At 36.1% G+C, this 21,167-nt stretch overlaps 1 protein-coding gene across 1 annotated transcript in view; it reads right to left on the bottom strand.

The window, feature by feature from the left end:
- The window catches only part of LOC149558247 (putative aldo-keto reductase 1), a 63,848-nt gene that overhangs the window by 16,864 nt on the left and 25,817 nt on the right, over nt 1–21,167 (bottom strand). Inside the window, exons 2-5 of the mRNA XM_089832550.1 lie at nt 14,786–14,953; nt 11,884–12,084; nt 10,494–10,666; nt 8,981–9,080 (exon numbers count right to left, since the gene is read on the bottom strand). Of these exons, the coding sequence (XP_089688676.1) occupies nt 8,981–9,080; nt 10,494–10,666; nt 11,884–12,084; nt 14,786–14,953 (642 nt within the window). The remainder of the gene's footprint in view (nt 1–8,980; nt 9,081–10,493; nt 10,667–11,883; nt 12,085–14,785; nt 14,954–21,167) is intronic.

Below are 21,167 nucleotides of genomic sequence, written 5' to 3'. Positions count from 1 at the left end.
TCAGGCTGAGTTTGCCTTCGGAACATTACACTTCATAGATGATAGTGATCTGAAATTCAAGTGACCAAATCTCTTGTGCCATAATTCATAGGAGTCAAATGAATTCAAAGAAAGAGCTTGAACAAGGTGAGCAGAGAAGTGATAAAGACTATCACGACGAACACCAACCTCACAAGATGAATTAAAATCAGAATTCTTTATCCAAGCCAAAACTTTGCCATCGGCAAATGCTATATTAAAACCCTTATCTTCCAATGCAGAAATGGTAATCAAGTTTCTCTTAATACCTAGAACATAAAGAACATCACTTAGATGAAGAGGAACTCCAAACTCCAATTGAAAAGAAGCAGAGCCAACACCTTTAACAAATTAACTAGCATCATCACAAATAATGACATTTAGGTGAGAATATTTTACCTTTAAATCTGATAAGTTGTCTTTGAAACCAATAATATGACGAGAGGCTCCACTACCAATCAACCAAGTATTACTGTTAGAGGGAATATTGCTGGAAAGAGAAGAAACAAAAAGAAAACCTTCATTTATTTTGTAGGATTACTTTTTCGGAGAAGAGTTCTCCACATCTGCAACAACTCCATGAGATGGTTTTAATTTTACATGACAATCTCTAGCATAGTGACCAAATTTATCACATCTGAAGCACTGAATGTGAGAACGATTTATTTTCTTTTCCTGTAGGCAAAAGAGGAATCAAGATCTTTCTCTCTGAATCTTTTAAAGTTTCCTTTATTCCTTTCTTTTAGATGTATGAACACATGATCATCTTCAAAGGACTTCCGATTAATACCTCTTGCTTCATGCTTGCATTCTTCTTGAAGACAATCTCCTCTTAAATGATCGAACTTAGGAAGTTCACCTCTACCACTGATACCTTGAATAAATGATTCACGTGATCGAGGAAGTCCACTCATAGCAATCATGACCAAATCTTTGTCACCAAAAGATTCACCTATGGCAACAAGTTGATCTTTTAGATCTGTAATTCTCATGAAGTAAGAAACCACAGATTCTCCTTTAGACATCTTAACATGCAACAGCTAACTTCTCAAGGCAAGAACCCTACTGGTGTTATTGATTTCATAGACCTCCTTCAAGGTATCAAACATCTCCTTAGCTGAATCTAATTTGGGGATGACTGAAATCAATTTATCTTTCACAAAATCTATCATGATCTTTCTAGCCGAGACTTTATTTTATCTCCACTAAGATTTAGCAGTCTCATCAGAAGGTTCGGAAACACAAAAGGTGACATAATCTAGTAAATAATTTTCTTCAAGAACAACTAGAATTCTGGGTTTCCATGATGCAAAATTTGAGGAACCTTCCAATCTATCCTCAACTTTAAGTCCATTCACCATCTTGAATACAAGAGAAATTAAAGATAGAGAATCAAGAAACCTGGTTCAAAATAGATCTTCAGCAACCTGGCTCTGATACCATGTTAAATTTGAACTAGATTAAATTAAACTACAGCAAGAAACCTTTTATCCCCAGAAAAACCCTCCTCTTGAGGGAAACAACCCAGCTCCACTAAATGATGCCTTTATTTATGAAAAAATACTTCCGAGTCTTTCACAAGTTTGAATCAGATTGAAACACTTATGAAGATTACAATCTTGCACCACATATGCAATAAAATGTCAGATGAGAATATAATAAACAGAATTCTGATGAAGTCTCAGTCAATAAGACTATACATTGATATAAATCAGTAAAACTTTACAAATGAATCAAAAACAAACAACATAATAAATGCAAAGACAATGCCAGAAACCTTGAGACAGATGCATATGCAAAGCTAAATATGGGCACTATTGCAAGTGCTTGAATAACAGAGATCACGAGTGTAAAAGAGGAACCAAATCCGCCTAAGAATGAGAGAAAACTGATATAAAAGAATAAGCCTGCACTTCTCCTGAAAGTTACGCACACACCCAGAAATTGAACTTGACACGCTTGTGTCTTAACACAATGAAGATAAATATAAAAATGATTTTCGATAATGAGCAGCTTCCTAAGAATAGAAAGGGTCATCTTGGAAGCTATGAGCACACGAAGCCAAGGAGAATAATCCCGACAGTTACAAAGAAGTGTAACTATAATCACTGTCAAGAACAGGAGCACCTGATAAAAATATCTGCCGCAAATATGAGAAGAGTTCGCCAAAAATAAGATCATCCATAAAAAGACAAAGGAACTAATATGCCACCAATAATAAAAATTCCAACATGGACTCCAACTGGTATACCTGTCGTGAGTAGTCCATACTCCAACGTGGAAGCTAACAAGGAACACAACAGTTGAAGGATGTTTGACTCCAGCATAGCAAACTTGCTAGAAATGAAGCACATCAAAAACTTTCTTGAAGCATAGCACCACAAAATTGACTAAAGCATAACACACATGAAAATTTCATGAAGCAGAAGACAGAGAAAAAAGATCTCTCTTGCAGCTACATCAGATCTTCAACAAAGTCCACATAAAAGAAACCTTCTGGTTGTCTAATTTATTTACACAACAGTATTTAGCATATGAGCATCCTTATCCAAGAGAGAGTTGGAGATTAGGTGTTTCATCTTAGAATACTATGTATTTGATTCTACATGTTACAGTGGCATAAAAGTCACATCAACAAGCAATATATCTGTTGGTTAGCAGTTTGTGTCCTTACTTTGGTTTATACCTTAACTCTTTAAATGGCCCAATGCTTTGTGGAGAACAAACATGTTAACAACAGAATGGGTCAATGTAGTGATCTATCAAGGACCCCTGAATTGAAAGGAACAGCTCCCCTTTGAATGCAAGGTATGCAATGAATGTTATTTTTCGGGTTTTTGGGGTATGCTCTTAACCAGAGAGCAGAAGAGGCAAAAACCAAATTGCTCAACATTTTGAACAACTCAGGCAATAAAAGGGGGACTAGCTCACAACAAGCAATCTATTCTAATCTAGATGCAAGGAAAGGAAACATGCATAAACAGCTACAACAAGAGGAAGAAAGGAAGAGATGGTGAAATATGTAATTCCCGGATTACACAATTAGCTGATGTTTTGTCAATACCAGGTTTATCTATCCTTCAACTACTCCACACACCAATTTTCGGCTTCCTTATGCAACAAACTATACTAAAACACACAAACTATAGCGTACAACACAGAGACCAAACGAGATGCTTATGCTGAAGAAAGTAAAACATACAATCTATTGAACAAAGGAAACAAAACCAAGTTCATTCATATTCATTGAACTTTCAACATTAGCACATTCATCCCATACACTATACTTAAACTAAGTGAACAGCAAGACTTAAGATGAACTCAGAGTCACACACAGTAGTCCTAGCTATAGGGGTTTGCCCAAAGTAAATTTTGTCGATCTTATTAACTTCTTCAAAGATTACATTTATAGGCCTTCTCAAAATGGTCGGTTACATTAGATGATTGCTTCCCAGAGTATCTCTGAACAGAAAGACTAAAAATAGGACAAGCTTGAATCATTGTCCCTTACAGAGACTGACAAAATGCCCAGAATGGCTACAAAACGAAAGAGAAGGGGAAGACTGGCAGATCTCTGGAAGAGCATCAAAACATCATGTCTTTTTAGGAGTAACTGATTTAGCTCTATAGGCTTTCATAGCATCAATTACTTTGTCTAGCTCTTCGACATTTCGAATGATGATGTTGTCGGCTCAGACCATCCAGCAGTCATGCATCTCCGTTAATTCATCCATTCTAGTCACCCTTGACTAGAACTTCTCTGATTCTCTCTTTATGATTGCATCCACTACTAAGAGTTCCTGGATCTTGGACACTTGGAAGTTGAGAGGGTCAACGGCTTCATCGACAAATGCCAAGAGCTTTGATTTCATTCTCTCGATATCCACAAGCTTGCAATTGGTGGACACAAAAGACTCTGTTTGCAATATCTTCAAATATTGAAACAACTTATCAATGACCTTTGGCACCAGGTCATATACATCCCTGAGCTCATTTGCAGATCTCATGGAGCTTTCTATGACAAACTCTAAGGATTGTTTCCAATGAAATAGTGGCTCCTTGCCCATGTAAGGATCCCTTGAGCAATGGCCACATTTGTCTTCATGTCAATTACTTCTTGTAGAAGGGCCAATTGCTCTGTCAATCCATCAGCTGCCTTCTGTATGGTTGTTTGGTGATTTGAAGCTGCTTTCCTAAGCTTGTGAGCATCCAATACTAGGCTTCCCAAATTTTCAACTAATAAGGGGCCTTGAGCCTTCATCTAATCTATCCATGCTCGGCCAACCTGCCCGAATTGCCTTTCCTGTTGCAGCTTTAGGAGTAGGTTTTTGTTCTCCTCTGCATTCAAGTGAAATTGACTAGACGAAGTCCTCTCGAGTATAGACCTTATGTATTCTACCAATCCTTTGTTGGAGGCCTTTAATTTTTCCTTTTCTGCTCTAAGCTCTTCCAGCTTATCTTCAATTTTCTCATTTGTAAGTTTCCATATGTTCACCATGGAGTCGTGAACTGAGATGCCAAGATCCACTATCTTGATCTAGAAATCATCCTTGGAAAGCTCACGAAATTTGCCTTCCCTCTATGACTCAGCAATCTCAACTAGCATATGGCCAATTGTTGAATCTGTAGCCAGTGCAGCAATTGTCTTCTACTTCTTTGTCTCCTTGGATGGTTGATAGGAAGTGACTTGTGTGATCATGTCCTTCGATGTGGTTGCTTCCTCATATCTCCTCTTTTTCCTATCAATGGTCTCTTTGAGCCATGACTCTGTAGAGAGCACATTAATAGCCGACTGCAAGGTAGTAGGGTCAAATAGCTTCCTCGAGATTAATGGAGTTTGCTTTCTCTAAGAAGCAACAAGAAAGGCCGCGATCTTGGTTACCGAAAGGGCTAAGGTGTCTCCTTGTTGGGATGCATCTTGTTCCTGGCCATCCATTGGGTTGGTATCGCCATCCAAATTGATGACTTGGACAGGGGAAGATGGCTTGGCCACTGATTTTTCTTGTTCTTTCCCCTTATCCTTGTCGTCCTCCTTCTCTCCCACTTTCCCGGTGTTAGGAGGCGAGCCAACTCCACAAGTAGGAGTAATAGGCACATTCTTCTCTGGAGGTTGATCTCCTCCTTGACCAATGGACTGTGATGGGCCCGCAGATGTTGATGTAGTCGTTGTGGTAGTTGCTGCTGCAGTTGACTGAGCGACCCCTGAAGATACTCCAGCTATAGAACCAGTGCTCCCAATCCTTTTTTTCCTTGCTCAAGTCCACTCCACCAATTTATCGGTTCTCTTGATGATCCCCTACATAAGAACCTCCATAGTGTTAACGACTGGACCTATAGGTAGGGTAAACAGAATTGGAGTGCCCTTGATCTTCTCGTAGGAGGTGGGATGCATGTAAGCTCCATCATCTACAAGGTCAAAAACATCAACATAGTCGTTATACAGTTTAATCTCGTCAATGGTTAACTGTGACCAAAACTTCTCCCGATTTTGGTATTCATCAAGACACCTAGCCCAGAAGTCTTCAATGTTCGGGACATGCCTGTAGGCATATCCTAACTTCAGATGATCCTTCACAAAGTTGACTGGATCATATTGAGGCCTGAGTACCTCATAGTCTAACAATTTGATCTTGTTCTCGAAGCTCTTCACCAAATTACGAGCATTTGATCTGGAAGCACATGAATATGGACCAAACACAATAGGGAAGGGAATCCTAGCAATCTTCTTCAGATTTGAACACAGGGTATTCACTTCAAGGAACTGTCGACACAGTTCGACTAGAACCACCATGTCTTCTGGATATCTAGGCAATTTTTTAGGAAATCCGTCGTAGGCCCCTATTTGCAAATAGGAGAAACTTGGAAACTGGATGAACGAGCATCCAAACCGGCCTATGACCAAAATTGCCTCTAGTGAGAATCTCCTTTCAGGGCATCCTTGCAATTCTCGGCACAGCCTCATTGAGAAAGCATCATTAACAGCCACATACTCCTCATAGCTTCTTTGCAATTGCAAATGTGGGTAAAATTCATATACCTTGATGTGCTCGTCGTAATTCTAGATGCTAGGGAGGCCGGGCCACATGTGGTGAGTTGTCAAGGCATAAATTAGATAAGACATGTAAAATTGCTTAAACCCTTTGGCCGAATTTAACCATGACGAGAGCTCATCGCAGATAATCTGCACCCAGTCAATCTTCATATCTGCTGCACATATAGCTTGTATGAGGAAGAAATGGCGCTTGATGAACTCCAAAATCTCCTCCTTTCCTTTTAACCTGAGGAGCAGGGCAAGGATGTCTACTATCTCCCTTTTCAGATTAGTCCCAAACAGAGTCCTAGGCATTTTGCTCTTCTTTGAGCCAGCAGTCTGGAACAATGTCCTCTGCATGTCCTCTTGTCCGAGAGTTTTCTTCTCAATAAACATGGATGCAGAAGACCCAAAATCAATGTCATAGTATTCTTCCCTTGCTGGAATGTCGAATGTGGACTGAATCAACGCCTTGTTGATTGAAATAAGGATAGATTGATCCGGGAATAAGATTTTCTTCGTCTCAGGGTCGTATCTCTTGATACACTCCTTCACGAGCTCAGGTGCATGCACTGCCATTGGAAAACCAGCTGCCTCAACCAGTCCACTCTCCTTAAGCTTCTGAGTAATGGGATGAATTGGCTGAGAATTGAATCTCCTATGAAGATCGCCCAAGTCGTAGAATTTAAAAGATGTATCTGCTAACTCTTTTAACTCACTCTCTAGGCCAATTAACTTATCATAACCAGCAACTCTGATTGCCATTCGCGATGATTGCACAGGATATAGTTCTCAATAAATAGTCGTTTCAATATACTTGTAGAAACCAATTACAGGCAATTCCGATGAAATAGATTTAGGAATTAGAACGTTGGCACCACATGAACGAAATTAAGTTTGGCCAACGATTATAATGGTGGGATTTGCATTTAATTCAATGAGTAACGACTATTTGAACTTTCTATTCATTTGCATGTATTATATTAATTTCTCAAAAGCTCTATTACTTTACATAAAATAAAGTAATAGGACTAGGAGTCACTTAATAACACAATTGCTTTAGCTTTACGGGAAGTGCCCTGCTTTGCTTCAAAATCTAGAATGTAGATATACTTGATAACATTAACATATGTGGGAGAGAGGGAGAAACTTAGCTTTTCCACAAACCAATTTTCCTTCTATTCGGGATCGCTGCACAAGGAGTAATCCTCAAATGGCTTGCGTACTTCATTCCTTCACTTTTCGCCTAAAGCCTTTAACACTGCATCACCTTCATAACAGGGTTGCATTTTCATCACTAACTTTTCCGAAAGTATCCTTTGAGCGTCTCTGAAGGATATTCACATTTTAGAGTTACTTTACTTTCTATTGTCAAAGCTTCCGAAGAAGTGGCCTATTCCATTGCCTTGGGACAGAAAACCCCTTTCTCGACACCATTTCCCGGACTGGAGCAGTGCAAACAACACTTTACCCTTAAACTCAACCTAATGGCCTCAAAGCTAGGTCTTCGAACATCCCTACCTGATTATGAGCCCAAGATGGTTCATTCAACATCGTGTTCACACTACTTGATCATTGAGACTGAAATTTGGCTCAAGTTATTACAACATCAGAAATAGAACAAATCAACCTTATTTCCATGAGTGCATAGCAGAAAACCCACCAACTTGTGTAGCCTTGTAGCACTTGATTTTACCTCTGTAAATTTGAATGAAATTCATTCTAGCTTCAATCCACAACTTTGAAGGCCTTCCTAGCATCACATGGTCACATTCACAGCTTATTATTTACTGTCATGAATTCATCCTTTGGATTCGCACTCAATATAGTTCATTCAAGGGGGAAATCAGCTCAAAAGCTCAGAATCCGTGGGACATGGAATGATAGGTCAAGATCATAGAAAATGAAATACAGAAACACTTCTCATAGGGAGGACGCCAGATGACACCCCAAGGCCATGCCTAGATCACCTAGACCCCATGCACAGCGGAAAAACAAGAAACCTGCACAGCGTGATTAGGAGGCCCGGAAAGCAAAGAAAGTGAGATACTCGGGAAAGATGAGAAGCAACCTAAAGGATACTTAGACATCACTTTTGAACACAAATTCACTTAGATTCCAATCACTTCAAGATTTTAAGGGGAAGACTAAATCTTGGGAACAATATCCAAGGTTGAGATCACACTCTTAGAAAATATTGGTCTAGTGAGTCATATTAAAACACCTTTGGTAAGTATACATTTGATGCTACAATTTTTAATACTCATGCTATGACTGAAATACAACAAAAGCAAGCTAAGGTAACCTCACATCACAAATAACAAGCAGCACATGTTGTGAGCTCAAGGAAGCCACCATAAAGAGTTCTGTTTGGAGTATTCCTTCTTATCAATCCCCAACTGTCCAACTCAATAACAAGTGACAACCAACAATGCCTTCAGATGATATTGTATCAAAGCATTTTTCTAGCCAGTTGAAGAGTTTTTTTTTTTTATAAGGAATTAATTATTATTTCTCCAAGCTATATGCAGCCTGCTAGAGTACACTCATGATCAGTAAACCTGAGATAAAGAGTTAACGTGCATATTCATATTTGATTGTGCATCATAGTGTCCACAGAAAAAATATAGTCTAAAAGATTCATCACGAGGAACAGTATTTTGCTATGTAAATTTCTGTAAGAAGTGTGGGTTTTAAGGATGTTCTCCATATGCTAAAAATAAGTATCCTCTTATAAGTTGTAACCATGAAGCTTCTTGACAATTTGGCAGGCTTTGTACCCACCTTTCTTTCGCTTATATGTTTTACTTTGTCAAAGAGAACAATCAATATTTTAAGGCTATCAGTACATTAAAATCTCATTATTTTGTAGTAAAATACAAATGCAAGTAATTTAAAGTTTAAACCAATTTGGAGGCATTGAATACTTACCAATCGGCTGTCACCCTCATGTAAGCTTTCAACAATTGCTTTACCAGCGAAAAAACCACGACCAAGTGGACTGTATGGTACAATCCCTATACCCAACTCTCTGTATAATATAAAGGATAACTGATAGAATCAGATATTAATAATATAAGGCTTAACACGCAAAATAAAAATACGTATGTGGGCCATAGTGGTCAACAGAAAAGGACATTTACCCAATCAAATTACATTACAGGCCACAATGCCATTGCTGTCCTAATTCTTGTCAGTATGTTTAAAAATCAATATGTGCCTCATCCATGACTTCTAAGAGACTTAAAGTTAAAAAACATAAGAACAAATGAATAAGACGAAAATAAAATAAAATCCTCTATGAAGTGTGTAGCAAACATATTTCAATGTCCTTATTTACCTTATAAAATAAGCAACGACACTTTTATCCCTATATCATGAACAAGAAAAGATACAATAACAACTATCCCTGAAAGTGTGGATTAAAAAGAAAACGAAAAAGGTTGCTAAATTATTTTCACTGACAATTTGTAGAGCTTTCAGACGCTGCTGATTATACACTTCATTAAGCTGGCAATACACCCCGTTTTGGGACACACATTGTTCCAACTTCTTTCTTAATGCTAAGTGCCCCCTTTGCATCTTTTTGAGAGTAGTTATCAGCTGCCATTTATTTCCTAGTGAAATCACCCCTTACAGCTAGGTGATCCAGGTTGTCCTTTCATGGTATGAGGGTTCATAAAAGCCATGGGGTTTGGTGGGTTTATTCACACCTACATGTTGGATCTTGGACTTGGTGTTTTCAGACTGGATGTATGCTCCATTGGTGGGTTTTGAATGATTTTTCTGAGGGTTTTATCTCTTATATTGAGGGTTGATAAGAATGAGTTGAGACTTGAGAAAATCCTTTTACCTGCCTTGCAGACATCAACAAACTAGTTAGGTGTAATTCAGTCCTTCTGCTAAGCTGGGAATGCTTGCTTTCTGATGGAGCTAATAACATTTAAGTTGTTCTTGGTCTGCCCCATGTGTCAAGTTCTCTAATTTTCGAGGTATTTAATAGCATTATCTGGTTGTATGTTCAGTTTAGAATTATTTAGACTTATTTAGATATCTATTTTGTCCTCAGAATTGAACAGCAGATGATAAATCATAAAACCGATTGTAAACAACTCATCTAACATTTGTAACAGAAAAGCATTATTTAATGCCAGAATATTAAACTTGTGATAGCAGAAAATACTTTCACATGCTCATTTGTTTGATCCTTGATTGGTTTCATTAGTATCAACTTTCAAAACCACTTAGGGAGGTGTTATTTCAGTCAACTTTTGCACGGTTTCAGGGCTTCAAAAATCTTCCTATAGAAGGGAAAATTAATGAAACAATAAGATTATGTATCCATTTTCAAAACAATAAATTTGTAAACAATAACTTTGTATTAAAGCACATGATAACTTGGCTAAAAAAAAATCCAGCACTGAGATTCCTAAACATAACTAACCTGCAAGTAGGTAATATTTCACACTCTATATCACGTGTCCACAAAGACCATTCAAGTTGAACAGCTGTAATGGGATGCACCACATGAGCTCGTCTGATTGTGTCCACATTAGCTTCAGAGAGCCCAATATATTTGACCTTTCCTTCTTCAACTAGTTTCTTGAGTTCCCCTACCTATGACAAAGTCCAGCAGTTATCTTGCAAACAGAAAATGGATACGAAAAACTAAACAAATATAAATACAAAATATGTGATTATCATATCAATTCTTGTAGTCAATAAATCAAGAACCCCCAACAAAAGCTACTTTTATTGCTTAAAAGTTTAACTACACATACAATTATTAATTAAACTACCAAGGACATAGGAGTAAACCATTTAAACTAAATAAAGAAAGTATGATTCACAGATGGAAAACAACTAAGAACATTTGGAAATTACAAGCCTTCTATCATCTAAGAAAACTTACAGACGCCTTCCAACAATGTATAAACTAATGCATAGGATAAAATATCACAAAGAACTTCAGTAAAAGTAAGCAATTCCAATTAATAGAGCCAACTTTTCAGCTATTTTTTGGTATATAAGCATAATATCTCGTGTTTAACTGTTTGCAAAAGTTGAGGCCATTTAAGCTTGTATAATTTCCATGAGGTAAAACACAATTAATTGTTGTTAAAATATATACCAGATTTCATTTGATTACTTCAAATGCAATCACAATATATACATTTATAAGATTGCACATAATATATAGGGATTCTGAAAATTTCCAGCGATTTGTCATCAAGTTATTATGGAAATATTTGGCTGGACGAGTTTAAAATTTAAATTAAGGTCATTTCTCACTTGACTGAGTTTTTAAAGAGTGTCTAATACTGACAGGAACTGAAGATGCATACATTTTCTCTCTAGTGAGCCTTTGGTGTTAGCAGTTCACGATATGGCAACATTTTGTGTGTCTGTGCATGTGTGTGTGCATGCGCGCACATATTAAATAAGATCTTTATGTTTTAGCTTCCACTAATTAACAGTTTTTCAATGAACTCTTTTGTGAATCTCATCTTACCATGTTTAAGTGTCACTCACAAAGACATCTATAATTGAAGTGAATTTGTACTAATCCTTAAGTGTTTTTGTGTCATCATTAAAGCTTTTCACTGTCCAAATTAGCCGCAAACTCCGGCAATATGCAGTTGCTCTCTTTGAAACAGTTTGCAATGACAATTGTCAATAAACAAAGATTCAAAAGTAGTAAAATTATTCAGAAATGATATTCCACATTGGAACATATCCATGCACAACATGTAGTTATGAAAACAGAAAGCAGAACATTATGCAAGAAAATTTGAGTACATTTAAGCACCATGTATGACATATTAAAAACTTACAGTATCCTCTATTGGAACTGTAGTATCCACACGATGCTGGTAATAAAGATCAATGTATTCTACTTCAAGACGCTTAAGACTGTCCTCACAAGCTTTTCGCACATAATCTGGTGAACCTTTAACTTGCATAACACCATCTATTAAGACATTGCCAAACTTTGTAGCAAGTTGAACTTTCTCCCGAGGCAGTCTTTTCAAAGCCTGTTAAAGTGAGATAAAAAAAAGTTAACCATTTAGAGAAAGGATTTCTACTATCTTTAAGCAGTGACAACTAGTATGGTTCTCCTGATCTGAATAACAATATAATTGCACTTCAAAATAAGCCCTTCTGTACTCAAACCCTTTACATTATTTTATACCCTCCCTACTTTATCTATTTCCTTGCAGCTTGTTTCAGCCTAACCTCAAGAAATCATGTATGCCTAATTACAGTCATATAACCCTGGAAATTGTTATTAGCCGTAATTACCAGATATTCAGTTTTGACAAATTTCCTTGCAGGTTGCTTTGGCTTGACCCAACAAGTCACATATGTCTAAATATATACATACAAGTATGGACATGTTTAGAGCTTATGCCTACCTATTTGGTTTGTACCTAGGGGAAATGAACCCAAGGTGGACCTAGGTTAAAAATGAGAAATCGAAACATAAAAACAATTATTAAAATAATACTGATTAAAACAAAGTTAACTCAATCAAAATTTCTTTTTTTCATATTTGACAATTTTGGAACTTGGTTAGAAGCAACAAAATTATAAAAAATGGCATGTGCCATGAAGGTTTGTGTGGCCTTGAAGACTTTAATTCTATGTTACCGGAATCAGCCAAAACTATACATACCCTTGTACAATTTATTTAGAATTAAAATCAAGTTCAATTTACCTATGGATATGTCTAGGACACAATTTTTTATGCACGAATTCATTTGTAATTATTCATGAGCAAACCCAAGCAGTTCCAACAGTGAGAAACAGTATCAATGCAATTTTCTTTACTTTTGACAATCAAAATTCAACCCCTAAACCCTAAACCAAGTGATTTTTACTTGCATTTTCTTTGATGGGTAATATGAAAAAAGCATTGCATTTTTCTTGACAAGTAGGTAATGCCAATGTAAGATCTGCAGTCACCAAGTAAGCAGCACCATGAATTTCCTCTAATTCTGCAACTACTTTCACTTTTTGTGTCAGATTGCACTGGCATACATTTAATACAATTGGTGGTCTGCTTGCAGTTTTTCAAATCTTACTCCATCATCTAATGCTAATAATGATAATGATGTTGCTCTTGATGAAACTATATTACACTGATTATTCATTGTATTATTTCAATATTGAAGAATGATCATGACATTCATGCTTTACAAATAGACATGATATTGGTATATATTTTCAAATCTGTGATATTTGTGGTAGTTTTGTTAAGAACATGCATCATATGTAGTATTCCAAGTTTAATTTCTATTTATGGCTGCAAATGTGTATATATTTATGATTTTTCTATGTTTTTGTACAGACATACCCAGAACACAACAAGACACAACCAGCCCCCAGAAATTCATGATACCAGCAAACCTGATCTATAGCTGATTCCAGTTTCAATCCAGAAACTTAGCTTAACTTGGTCTTACTGACATAGGATCCACCTATGAATCCTCACTTTGGCCTCACAAAGAAAAAATAAATGTTTTGGTTTGCACTAAATGGAAAGCAGCAGGTTCTTAGATCTTTTTCAATTAAATCCCAAGTAAATGAGTCCATTAATAATAATGATTTGTGGAATCAATCCCAATTTTATACAATGCCATTACAGCATATGCCAAGTTAATTTATCTTTAACATTTATGCCAAGTAGTACTCCATTATCAAAAATCAGTAGTGATCTCAATTTTGTAACCAATTTTGCACATTCTGTGAAAACTTAGATTATTTTACATATTTTTATAATATACATGTCAACAGAATATCCTTGAATACAGCCATACTGAACCCAGTAGAAAAGCACAAATTGTCAAACCCAAATCCCAAACTCAAGCCAGCAACATAGGGAAAAGTATTTAAGATTAAAAAAGGAAATGAAGGATGCTTCTCTATATACTCTAATAAAAGTAGATTACAGGAAATGAACAAACTGAACATGCCTCTAATTGTGCAGCCTATGCTCTAAATTCAAAGCAACAGAATTGAAAAATCAAAGGGATGAGGCTTCCACAGGTGGATAGCAAGTTACTGAAAGGATTTTTGACTGTAGTAAAGAAGATTTACAACCACGGATAGGTTGCTTTTATTATAAGTACAGAACTGACAACAGAGAGTTTTCTACCATAGAAGACTTGTATTTTGCAGGAAAAGAAAGACCCTATACAATGGTACGGTGACGAAGCACCAGAGTTGCAATCATTTGCAAAGTAATTACTTTCACAGGTGCATGTTTTTTTCATCATGTGACAAATTGGAATACTTGTGGTTCCATTTATTCTCTATAAGTATAGAGAAACCAACATGAGTCAAGGAGGGAAGAGGACATGTGATACATTCATTGTACCCATCAATCCATCACCATATTATTTTCTGCACCAATCAATGTCTCCATCTCCAAGACTGCTACTAAAAATGTATTAAGAGTTCCTTGTCAATTTTATCATAAGAAACAGCCACAATTGTTGATCTGATATCAATCCAGTCCAATAAATGGCATTATAACAAGGCAAGTGTTCCCAATCTGTTTACTTCTTATTTATAAAAGATGGCTCATGTGTAACTAAAAGGAGCACCCTGCACATAGGGATGAAATACAGTTTGTACACAGTGTTAGCAGTTTCACAACAATGTCAATTGATGGTCATTAGTTACAATTTGTCATTTTATTACAAAATAATTAATTGGAAACTTCAAGTATACCTTACCAACCAGAACCTCATTTGTGAAAGGTCCATACATGTCTGCAGTATCAAAGAAAGTGATGCCTCTGTTGAAAGCGTGCTCAATTAAAGCAATCCCATCTTCCTCGGCAGTAGGTGTACCATAAAATGCTGACAGCCCCATACATCCCAAACCAAGTTGAGAAACCTATTAGCATGTTTAATTCAGCATTTATATTAGAAAATAGGATGTATCAAAGAAACAAGCACCTGACTAAAATTGTTCAATAATAAATAGAAACCCGGTAAGAGATAGATACCTTAAATTCTTACAATCCAGATAGCTTTTATCACATTAGTCACCAAGTTCACATTCGAATTTGATTTGGTCACAATGAAAGTTGGGAACTTTGGCAGTGGAAAAATTAAAATTTTAAGACAAAGATAGGCATGTTTTTATTATAGATTTATGTATTCAAATTAAATATGTTTGCAGAAGCAACATTCCAAAATGAAAAAATAAAAGTTCGGTAATAGCAATGGTTACTACAAGAGTTTAGTTTATAAACTGATCATTTATGGTGTCAGTGCTCAACATTCACAATATTTATCAACACAAAATTTCATTTCAAGTAGTTTAAGCTTTAACAAAAAAATAAATAAATAAACTTTACCTTTTCTTCAAAAATAACATTTTTTTAAGGTATCCTTCTAAATAGGATGACATTCCAAATAATAATCAAAATGGAAAAACTTTCTCCCATATTATTCCTATTACGCTTCATAAAATAACAAAGAAGACATAGTAACTAATGGGTTGAAGATCAATAGGAAAGACTAAAGAGATGAAAATGAAATTAATAGTTTATGAGAAGCCTCACTTTTAGCATACTTTATATAAATGTTTAGCCCTACAATCAAGACTGAAGCAAAGATAATTAGGTAGATAGTTGTAATGAACTAGTTGTTCAAGTTTATGAAATGCAAGCAATAAATCAAGCAAAAGTGGAGGTCAAGATATATTTTCAAACTTAAAACCAAAGAAACAGCAAAGCTTTAATCTTGGCTCTATCCTGACTGATGGAACCCTATATTTTTGCAAATTTAGAGTTCCAGATCCATGACCAAGAAACAAGTTTCTCATCAAGTATGTTCTTTCTATTTCCAACTTCTAGCAACCAATGGTCAATCTCTAGGTATGTATGTATTTCACATGAGAAATCATTCCAGAGACACACTCTTGGATCCCAACTTCTTTATATTTGAAATTTGAGTATTCCTATATTCCACTATAAACCTAAGTATATTAAAATACATTTTTCTTTTTGAGATTCACATAATATCACTAATCCATATACATTTTGGGAATCTTTGAGTTTTTTTTTTTAAAGGAAATAAATATTAATATATCTCATGTAGTTTCAATTACAAAAATAGATTAAAGTAATATTATGTAACAAAACCATATTGACAAGACTCATGCACATTACAATATCTAACTCATCTGAGCGCTTGAATAGTAGTTTGATATAACTTTGCAATGAAAGAAAATTGATAAACCAAAGTACATTAGAGGATTGTAATAAACATATAGATAATTGACGAGGTCTCTTCCTTTTGAAAAACTTAAACAAAGACAATCTGCTTGTATACGATGAATGTCTGGGCACACCTGCACTGTCCCATCCGTGCTGGAACCACTAATATCACCTGTAATATTAAGGTGGGGAATTTTATGGAGACAAAAGATCTTATTGGAAGGCAAAGTGGATGACCTTATTAGAGATCATTGGTGGATTGAAGATGAAATGGAAAAAGCTATCACATTAAAGAAAATATACAGCTCTGGTGAAATTATTTTCAAACATATCAAAAGCTAGTTACCAATTATGAGTTGATGACAGCTGCTATTGAACGGACAAGGGAATGAACGATAGCCAAATTGTGAGAGTTCATACAGCTGAAAATATTTGTTCTCAAACAAATGTGATAGCAACAAAAATGCATCTTTGACACACCGATAACAGGCTTCTATATGAAATGGTGTGAGTGATAACATAACCCTGTAATGACTTTTTATGACTTGTGACCAAATCATTACACCAGATAGCCAGCATGGGTCATAGCATGTGACCCAGTACCCACCACTAATTCAAAGAGTTTATTTGAAAAGTTGAGTCGCGTTATTCTGAAGATTATTATAAGATTATGATCATTATATTGTAAAATCTTGCTGTCATTTGAATGATTCACATTATAATTCCTAAGTTACCGATTTGGATGTGAATTCCAAAGCGGATTCTGGAAGCAGATACAGGATGTGGGGGGAAAAAAAAAAATTTATGCGGATATGGGAGGAAACCTATATATATATATATATATATGCAAAAAAATGCAAGAAACATACAAAAAGAAATCATTTGATAGTATGACTATGATACGTCACCCTTTATCAAAATTCATATGATACATCAATATATGCTTGTCCAACATTAGAGTTTAGTCTTAGACAATAAGTTCAAAATTCAAATAGGTCATGTTCAAGATTCCAACAAAATAAAAACTTAGTTAATGATTGAAGATTCAATCAACTAATATGCATCAGAGTCTGAATCATAAGGATTTGCAAGAAAATCCACATTCTCCTCATCATATCCAACTACTGAAAGATCATTTGAAGCAAACATGGTTCCACTTATGCTAGATTCGCCATGTGCCACGCTATCATCATCACCATCTCCGACTGTAATAAGTGTTAACGTTGTAGCTTTTATCGGATTGGTTTGATCTGAGATGCATTATTGTTATTGGTAAATCATCATTTCCTATATACACTTACCCATGTTAAATAATATTATTGTATATAATAGTGTGTGTGTATATATATATATATATATATTTATATATATTTATATATATATAAGTAGGAGATAATTTCCATAGCAAGTCAAATTGTCATATTGTTATCAAGATTTAACTGTGTGATTTTGAGTCAAACTCATTGACCCATGTTTCATGAGTAGTGATTCAACATGAATCCATCCCTTGTGAGAATAAATGGAACACTCAGCACTCATTGGATCTAGGTGATGCTCACAAGGGTGAAGCACTGGAACTTTCTGGGAGATCACCCATTTCAATACTACTCCAGCTTGAGCGCGCTTAACTACGGAGTTTCCTCCATGGTTAAACCCAAAGCTTGCAACCCCATTTGCAAAACCTTCACCAAGTGTTGTGCCTTGTGAACCATTCATTAGAAAGCCCCTTAAGCTCATCAATTGATAAGTAGGAGATAATTTCCACAAGTCAATTTGTGATATTGCTATCAAGATTTAACTATGTGCTTTTGATAAGTAGGAGATAATTTCCACAGTAAGTCAAATTGTGATATTGCTATCAGGATTTAACTGTGTGATTTTGAGTCAAACTCATTGACCCATGTTTCACGAGTAGTGATTCAACATGAATCCATCTCTCATGAGAATAAATGGAACACTTAGCACTCATTGGATCTAGGTGATGCTCACAGGGGTGAAGCACCAGGACTTCCCGGGAGGTCACCTATCCCAGTACTACTCCACCCTGAGCACGCTTAATTACGGAGTTTCCTCCATGGTTAAACTCAAATGGGGTTACAAGCTTTCAGTTTAACCATGGAGTAAACTCCGTAGTTAAGCGCGCTCAGGCTGGAGTAGTACTGGGATGGGTGACCTCCCGGGAAGTCCTGGTGCTTCACCCCTGTGAGCATCACCTAGATCCAATGAGTGCTAAGTGTTCCATTTATTCTCATGAGAGATGGATTCATGTTGAATCACTACTCGTGAAACATGGGTCAATGAGTTTGACTCAAAATCACACAGTTAAATTCTGATAGCAATATCACTATGTGATTTTGAGTCAAACTCATTGACCCATGTTTCATGAGTAGTGATTCAAAATGAATCCATCTCTAATGAGAATAAATGGAACACTTAGCACTCATTGGATCTAGGTGATGCTCACAGGGGTGAAGCCTCGAGACTTCCCGAGAGGTCACCCATCCCAATACTACTCCAGCGTGACCACACTTAACTATGAAGTTTCCTCTATTGGTTAAACCCAAAGCTTGCAACCCCATTTGCAAAACCTTCACCAAGTGTTGCACCTTATGAACCGTTCATTAGAAAGCCCCTTAAGCTCATCAATTGATAAGTAGGAGATAATTTCCACAGCAAGTCAAATTGGGATATTGCTATCAGGATTTAACTGTGTGATTTTGAGTCAAACTCATTGACCCATGTTTCATGAGTAGTGATTCAACATGAATCCATCTCTCATGAGAATAAATGGAACACTTCACACTCATTGGATCTAGGTGATGCTCACAGGGGTGAAGCACCAGGAATTCCCGGGAGGTCACCCATCCCAGTACTACTCTAGCCTCAGTGCGCTTAACTACGAAGTTTCCTCCATGGTTAAACCCAAAGCTTGCAACACCATTTGCAAAACCTTAACCAAGTGTTGTGCCTTATGAACCATTCATTAGAAAGCCCCTTAAGCTCATCAATTGATAAGGAGATAATTTTCACAGCAAGTCAAATAGTGATATTGCTATCAGGATTTAACTGTGTGATTTTGAGTCAAACTCATTGATCCATGTTTCATGAGTAGTGATTCAACATGAATCCATCTCTCATTAGAATAAATGTAACGCTTAGCACTCATTGGATCTAGGTGATGCTCACAGGGGTGAAGCATCATGACTTCCTGGGAAGTCACCCATCCTAGTACTACTCCAACTTGAGCGTGCTTAACTATGGAGTTTCCTCCATGGTTAAATCCAAAGCTTGCAACCCCATTTGCAAAACCTTCACCAAGTGTTGTGCCTTATGAAGCATTCATTAGAAAGCCCCTTAAGCTCATCAATTGATAAGTAGGAGATAATTTCCACAGCAAGTCAAATTGTGATATTATACTAAGATGATATCTCTTCATATACTTGAGAGCATAATGTGTTCTATAAATCCTCCCTAGCTAAGAGGGAGTGTTAAAGTTGTAGCTTCTATTGGATTGGTTCGATCTGAGATACGTTATTGTTATTGGTAAATCATCATTTCCTATATATACTTATCCATGTTAAATAATATTATTGTATATAATAGTATATAATATAATATATATACATATTATTATTGTTTATGTTAGTATAATATTATTAAATGATGATTATACCATAGAGACATGTTCTTTCATAATTATATGAGATCCAAATCTGCATTTGGAACACATCAATTACAATGGCCATGATAGTACATTTGCAGAAAACGATCCATGTTACTTAACAGTAAGATCATGAAGTGTTGCATCAAAATCCGCACACTCAAGGGCTACATCCCAAAGCTTTGTTGCCCCTTCCTTGTAATGATCATTCTTACGTAACAAAAGATGCAAGTTGGTGTGGACAAAGACGGAGTCCTCAGCTTTCTTGAAGCCCAACCGGTTGCGCTTCACTAAATGGATAAAGGAGTATGTACTCCAATTCCTTGCAGCAACAGAAGGACTGGGAACCTAGATAGTTGCCACAAAACATACAAATGAAAAGAAAATTATTTTTAAAGAATGTGTGAAACACTAAATTCTAGAATGCAAGTGTAAACATAAAAGTCTAAAACAAAACAAAATTAAAAACTTACTTGTGATAGGACCTTGATTGCAAGAGGTTGAAATTGCTTGAAAGGTTGACCATACATGTACCACCATGTGATAGCTCCCATTCTATTTTGGTCCTTTAGTGCAAATGGAGAATGCTTTTGTTAAGAATGTTAGCTTATTAGTGAGTTGAAACATCTAATTAAGTATTAATTATTCATATGTTTCTATACATTATATATATATGTATGTATGTATGTATGTATGTATGTATGTATGTATAATCTGTCATAACCTTATATTGCAAATACCAATTATCGGTGACACTCTATTCACTAATGTTTTATCACTAATATAATATAAGGTACTCGGGGATCATGTATCTTGATCGTATCGACCACGTAAGATATCTGTTCTCACTCACCGATTATTATCAGGAGTCTTGTTTTGGCTTACACACCGATTGGTATTGGGTGTTTTGCTTTGCTTACACACCGACTTCTATCGGTTGTTTTGTCTTGCCTTTCACACTGATCAGTATCAGGTGATTTATGTTTAGTTATGATATGGTACAGTTAAATATATGTTGAGGCATGATCATGTAGGGTCATGCCCCTACGTGATTATGTTTCAACATATATGTGTTCTATTCAATCTGCGGATCATTATCAATAACATCAGCATATTTGATCTCAAGTTATATCAGAATACTACTTCAATATATATATTGAAGATATATTGAATTTACACAAATCATCAAGCAGTCACATAAGAAACTCTAAGATCTCCAGATT

Source organism: Cupressus sempervirens, chromosome 5, assembly GCF_028749045.1.
Source record: "Cupressus sempervirens isolate cs-2001-9-10 chromosome 5, ASM2874904v1, whole genome shotgun sequence".
NCBI lineage: Eukaryota > Viridiplantae > Streptophyta > Pinopsida > Cupressales > Cupressaceae > Cupressus > Cupressus sempervirens.
The sequence above is the reverse complement of the archived record's forward strand: the minus strand, read 5'-3'. Positions and strand labels throughout refer to the sequence as shown.